Source organism: Abrus precatorius, unplaced genomic scaffold (genome assembly GCF_003935025.1).
Source record: "Abrus precatorius isolate BTA unplaced genomic scaffold, Abrus_2018 Scaffold7, whole genome shotgun sequence".
In the NCBI taxonomy this organism is placed as follows: Eukaryota; Viridiplantae; Streptophyta; class Magnoliopsida; order Fabales; family Fabaceae; genus Abrus; species Abrus precatorius.
In genome coordinates this window covers 11,866,420-11,873,607 of record NW_020874417.1, presented here as the reverse complement: position 1 = coordinate 11,873,607, position 7,188 = coordinate 11,866,420, and the positions used below count along the sequence as shown (strand labels likewise).

Sequence of the window (7,188 nt, the reverse complement as noted above, 5' to 3'; positions counted from 1 at the left end):
ATTGTAAGAAATTATAGTGATGAGTAACACCTATAACATTATTACAGAATCTTCGGTGGTTATGCCACCCAGGCACACCACGCAAGCCTACTCCCATGCCATAGTTGTGCATCACCCACAACCAAGCACTATATATCCAACAACATATTCTACCTTAAGGTATGCAATTTATTTTTTTTGTCTGTACAAATGAGCATAGAATGCTTTTCGTACGCTTTTGTTCCAATATCAACCTAACATGCCAACTAACAATGACATTAACAAACACATCACAAGTCAAGGTCCAAAAAGGTCCAATACAAGGCTTAAAAAAGCCCATGACAATAGCTAAAACTACAAAAAATTAAGAACTTTCCTAATTAACTTTTTCAAATCATGAGCTACACAAACTAATTTTAAGTTATGGAAAAAATTTGTTTTTTATTTTATAATCATATAAATGTTTTTGCATAACCCTACCCAAACTTTTAACCTATATTATATACTTCGTACAAAAATGTATAAAATTAAAAATGCAAATTAAAAGGGAATGTGTTAAACCAATTCGGCTTTTAAACGGCAATAATTTTACAACACCTATAAAATAAATTACATATTGTTAATGCGTTTTTAAAATACCTTTTAACAACAGTAATAATCTTTTAAAAATTGAACCACAATGGTTTGATATGACTTGAAATTATGTTAGTTTATTATTTAATATATTTATAAAAAAAAATTATCGTTAGTCCATAAACTAACAAATTATTAACTATGGTTCATCTTCCCCATGTCAAAGACTGATCTATTTTAAGGACATCGGTTAGTGAACCACATGAATCGAAAAAGGAGTGGTCTTGGAACAAAAACAAAAATGGTAGTAGTGGTCATATGGAAATCTCCAAAGCAAATCAAAAGGCAAATATAGTTTAACACTAATATGGTATAAGCCTTCAAGTTTAAAAATTTCGCGAGTTTGAATTATTATAAAATCAAAGCAGAAGCACTATATATGTATATATACCAATAGACAACATCCCCCAAACAACTTTCTTTGCACATATGCTGTCCAGTCGAACAATTGAGCATACTAACTCATGGCATATTTCTGAGTCCAAGAACGGGCAGTACTCTCGTACTTGGCTCTGTCAGTCTTATACATGTGGGCAATATCGGGCACCAAAGGATCATCCGGGTTAGGATCTGTCAGCAGGGAGCAAATTGACAATAAAACCTGCACAAAATGCATTCTTAATGTAAGTCTGAATACTAATTATGTTCTCCAATTGCAGTTGAGTCTGGATACATTCCTGCGGTTTGCGGGTTTTTCTTTAAATGCAACTCAAAAATCAATATAAATTGCCTTTTTTTTTTACTACTTTAATAGGAAGGTTAAGCAAAGAGACTAATATAGAAGGCATGAGTGACAATTATGAAGCCTCATACCTTGGAAACAGTAAGAGCAGGGCTCCACTGCTCTTTCAGAATGTCAAGACAGATACTTCCATTGCTGTTTATGTTAGGATGAAATACCTTAGTTCGGAAGGAAACCTACAAAAACCAAGTAAATACTTTTCCCAACCTAAACTAGAAATAAAATTTCAACCAAAGACACAATAAATGCATCAGAACTCAAGAAAAAGGAAAACAGATGAGATCAGAAAAATAGGCTTGCTATATATCTCTATAACAATATCAAAAGAAAAACAATTACAACAAAGAAATATCAGATAGCAGACCATAAATGCTTCACTAAGCTGCTATACATAACTGAAGACATAAAGGGGTTCTTCCTCACTTGCACGTACAGATATAAATATCTGGTTGAGGCCATGTCAATGACAGATAAGCTTTCGCTTTTATGGTAGTTTAGTAATGATAGAGATCATGTCTCAATATTGACACACCACTTAAAATGGTTTGAACTTTACACAAGAATATACATCAACAACAAAGCATGTCCATTAGGTAAGGTCAGTCATTGAAGCACACGATGCCATTAACCTTGGCCAATAACTAAATTCTCCAGAAAAATTATTTATCATGAGATTCCTTCAATTATTCAAAATCAAATTTTACCTCAGGTACATAATAATTTAAAGACTTTGTTAACCTCCAAACCTAAGAGCTGAGTTTAAGCATCTAAAGTTACTGAACATTTTATTGAAAAAGAAAGCAATTATCACACTTTTATAACTCTAAATATAATATTTGCTTTCTTTTCCAATAAAATTTACTAATTTTAGGTGTTTAACTTAAGGTTTGAGATTAAAAAAACTGTTTTAAATGTTTATATTACAGCATTGTGACACACAGCAGGTTTGCACAAGAATCCACGATGTTGGTTTAGGCTTAATTAGTTACCTTTGGTGGCTTAAATGGATAATCCGGTGGGAAGTGAATGGTCACAAGGAATACACCACCAGCATAAGGGCTGTCTGCTGGACCCATAATTGTAGCTTGCCAGTGAAACATGTCTTCACCAACAGGGCCTACTCGAGTAGAAAATATAAGAATCATGAGAACCTACTTACAAACAAAGAAAAAGAAGTACTTGACAATGATACATATTTAAATACAAAGATAATATATTTTATTAATATTTTTACATTTTATTAATATACAAAAATACATACATAGGTAACCTACTCACAATCAAAGAAAAAGAAGTACTTGACAATGATACATATTTAAATACAAAGATAATATATTTTATTAATATTTTTACATTTTATTAATATACAAAAATACATACATAGGTGTTTGTGTATCCATCATATCTTCCTCATTTATTAATTTATTTCCATTTCTATCACTCCCATTTTCATCTTGACCAATCTAAACCAAACTTTGATGTTGAGTGTTTGGTTTGGCTACATGAAACAGTGACCAAAACGTCATGGCCAATTCAAATCTACCCAGCTTCTACCATTCTCAACCACAGCATTTTCCCTCTAAATTTGCAACAGTATCCTTCTCTAATAATACCACCACAAGGTTCCATTTCTATCGCTCCCATTTTCATTTTGACCAATCTAAACCATTCTTTGATGTTGAGTGTTGCGTTTGGCTACTTGAAATAGTGACCAAAACATCATGGCCAATTCAAATCTACAGTCTACACAGTTGCTACCATTCTCAACCACGGCATTTTCCTTCTAAAAGTACTTCCATTTGCAACAGTATCCTCTAATAATACTACAACATTGTACTTTTAAGACCATGCAATTATGATCTTATGACTTTCGTACAACCAGCCTAGTCATACCTAATAACTAACTTTGGCAATCTTCAACATTCTAGAGAACCACCTATTATGTGGCAGATCAATCAAATTTGGGGGGAAAACACAGGCTGCCCTGATTCATGAAGTTACATATGACCTCACCCATCCCCCTTTCTATTCTGTCATTCAACCTGTGGCTTGGGTCAATCATCAATCTGTCAGGATTCATTCTTGAAGAGGACTAGATCGCTTGTGGATGTTGGTTGTGGTTGAACTCATCTCTTCTTCAAACGTGGTTGAGGCTGACAGCTGGATGTGGTTGCTTGCTGGTTTGTTTCTACATTTGTCCAAGAAAGTAAAAAAAAATATTTACCTAAGTTGTTTGTAGTTAATTGCTTGTTCCTTCAAACTATCTAGTGGGGTTTGGCTGACAAGTTTTGAGAAAAAAAGTATATTTTTGCCTATTTACGGTATTATATATGCATATATATTTGCTGTATTACAGTTTTGTGCTTCAGTAGGATCTCACAACCCATGTTACAATCACAAATTTGGCAAATCTTCACCGTCCTCCCAACCTTGACTACAAATGTTGTTTTTCTTATAATCGAAGCTGCATCCACATTTTACTAGCAACACAGTTACCCACAGTTTCTCCTACAGTGCTCTTACACTTCAATACACACATGCAAAATGGCATACAAGCCAAACTCATAACAGACAATTGTCTATCATTGTATTGTAACTTCCATTCAAACAAATTTCAATTTTTTCAAAAGAAAATTTTCAAACAATTATTTTGCTTGCCACTGTACTATATATATGCACACATTCAGGTCTATTGAAACAACAGGACTAAATGATATAGATAGACAGAGAAACAGAGAGAAAGGTAAAAGATTGAAAGAATGTCAGCGCAAACAAACCAGCACTGCAGGAAACAGGAGGGTCCTTCTGGAGGTCCTTCAACTCTTTAGTAATGCGCTTTGAAGCCATCACAAGTGTACCTAAATTTAAGAAAAAATTTCATGCTTCAAAAATTGCACCGCAACCAAAAAGAAAATATCTGGACAGAGATTATAAATGCATTTAACATGACCCGTTCAAATCAGTTTTAAGAGCAGAATGAATAAAATCATGAGCAGTGAATTCTGAAGACTGAAAAAGGGGTCACATGCTCACTCCAAAGAAAATAAAAAACAGGTTCAATTTACAGTGCAAGCAGGTAATACTAAAAATGAATAAGTAAAATAAAACATTTTAGTGCAGTTTTTTCAAATCAAGCAGACCGTATCATGAAAGGATTTTGCAAAGATCAAAAGTCAATTTTTGAATTGAACATATTTTGTACTATTAAATGCACAATAATTGATAAAATTTTGAGAGCTAACACAAACCTACACTCCATTCCGAAGTAATTGCCATTTATGGTTTTACACGGATTAAAAAGATACTAAAAACCGTCAATTTTAAGGATACATTAAAATAATTCACCATTTTAGTCCATTAATGCTCTTTATCATTCCAGGATTTGCAACCATGGCCTCCAAGTTATAAGGCTGTTAACAACCTTACCATTGTAGCAAGGCCTACCCTCACCGAAAGAGAACAATTGAATTAATGTTTTCTTGTTTTGATTTTCCAGAATGACAAACAATTTGAAATTAACTAAACTCAAAAGAGAATTATTTTGAAAAACATCAGCTTAGCTTATAAACCAGCTTATTCACTGCACAAAAAGGAAACGGAGTAACTTATTAACGATCATCAAAAGAGAGAGAGAGAGAGAGAGAGAGAGACTATGATAACATATTAGCCAATTCCAGATGAGTAAAAATAATTTTTTTACTTGAAAAAAAAAAACATACACTTAAACCAGGATATAAACAATTGTTTTCTTGCGATTTCGTCAAATAAGTAGCTGTGTATCAAAAATATCTTGAAACAGAACAATATGAACTAAATTTTGAACCAAACTTTTGTACTATCTATCTCAGGCGTAAGATGAATAACTGACAAGTAAAAAAAATTATATGTTCCAACACAACCAGCCAATAGATTTTTACCAAAATATTAAAACGTGAAACCGAGGATTTAAGCAATTCACTGTTTACAAAAGCATAGTTGAGTGCCTAGCACCAAACATCACAATCTCTAAACACCCAAATGATTAAAGGACAAAAAACAACAAAAATAAAACCTATCACTTCAGAAGTCAAAAGGAGAAAAATAAACGAAACAAAAGACACAAAACAAAAGGGTAAAAAAATAGCTAAATCAAACCCTAAAATTCCAAGTATCAAATTCCGCCTCTGTCATAATCCGATCAAACAAAGCAAAGCCACAAATAAAGCGTTGCTTAGGAGGAACAGAGATCAAAATCGAGAGAATCGAAGTGGGCAGAATTAGTCACAAACCTTGAAATTCTAGGGTTTGAAGTTTGATCAGAGCGATAAGAGAGAGAAGCCAAAGCGTTGAGCAGAAGAAAAGAGACTATGAGAGTGTTCCTTATATAATCTTTCGTGACCCAAACAAATTTCCCACCCCTTTCTTTTTTTCTCTTTATTTATTCTAGACTATTCTAGTTATTTACCCTATGTAAAAGTTGAGTTATATAATTTGCATCTCACACGGAATTGTTATACCTATTTATTATATATATTATTAAATCTTATACGGGAATTTTGTACCTTATTATTATTATAATTATAATTATTACTATGCTGTACAATAAAATCAACATGAATTATGTAATGAAGTAGCATTAAAACTATTTTTATTGAATTATGTAATGAATTAGTATTAAAACTATTTTTATTTTTAAGAAAGAACAACAACAACTCAAAAAAAAAAACTAAATTTAAAAACGAATAAATATGAATATGTTGCATCGGCTTAGAAGAATTTGAGCTTTTAGAAGTTTATAGAAAAAGCCAAAAAAAAAATATTTGAAAGATTAGAAAGGAAAAGGTAAGAGAAGAATAATAGAAGTTAATATAAAACTTTAAATTGAAAAACTTAAAATTACAGGATTAAAAGAGTTTTAGAGAGTTTATAAATATATTTTTTTCATCTAAAAACACTTAAATATAAATAAATATTACATAATTTTTCTTCTTTTTCCTTTTCTTTCTTAAAAACTAATTCTCAAACAATGCTAAAGAAAATGAGCACATTTGTTACTTTCCTTAAGGGTGTATTTTAAGCAACTTCTCATTTTTCATCTATATATTCTTTAATCTCCAATGTGATTTTAGCATAATTATGATAACATAGAATTACACATTTTTGGTCAAATGAATTACCTTCAAAGTGTCTAAAACAATAAGAAATGGAATGCATTTGAAGTTGATAGACAAGTTTAAGACCATTCAAGATTGCTAATACCGATGAAACTAGAGCTACCCTGATTCAATTGCCACAATTATCACAAATTACAGTTTCAAATTCTATCTTGAAATTTTTCCATGAAAATTCACGTTCAAATTAGCACTGCGCTGGACATTTTCAACAGTGCTACATCAACTTGATGTCAAATCGAATAATAATTTATATCAACAAAAACAAAAATTGATATATGATATTCCGCTAATTGACTAAGTTAGCAATATAAAATAAAAATAAAAATTTTAAAAGTATATATATATATATAGATATTAAATTAACCATTAGATTAAAAGCTTCTACCATGTAGATCTTGCTTAAAAATTTTTACTTCAATTCAAAATTATTTGATACTTCATTCATACACTTCAAAATAAAAATAACATATATATTTAAAATATATGAAAATAAGGACTACTTAATTATATTTTTATAATTTTTAATTTTAACAAAATTTGATATAAATAATTCATATAATATAAAATTATAATTCAACAGTAAGAATGACAAAACATTAAGCATATGATTATTAATACTATAACTATTTATGTAACTTACACCAAGATAAAATACTATTCCCTTATTATTAAATTAATGTA

General features: G+C 30.9%; 1 protein-coding gene across 1 annotated transcript; it reads right to left on the bottom strand.

The window, feature by feature from the left end:
• Positions 1–894: 894 nt before the first annotated feature.
• LOC113870817 (ubiquitin-conjugating enzyme E2 28-like) lies at positions 895–5,743 on the bottom strand. Its single transcript, XM_027507302.1, has 5 exons — positions 5,623–5,743; positions 4,132–4,212; positions 2,344–2,471; positions 1,426–1,530; positions 895–1,213 (listed from the first exon to the last, which is right to left on the bottom strand). The coding sequence occupies exons 2-5, from the start codon at positions 4,199–4,201 to the stop codon at positions 1,070–1,072; spliced, it is 447 nt and encodes a 148-aa protein (XP_027363103.1). The 5' UTR covers positions 4,202–4,212; positions 5,623–5,743; the 3' UTR covers positions 895–1,069.
• Between the last annotated feature and the right edge of the window lie 1,445 nt (positions 5,744–7,188).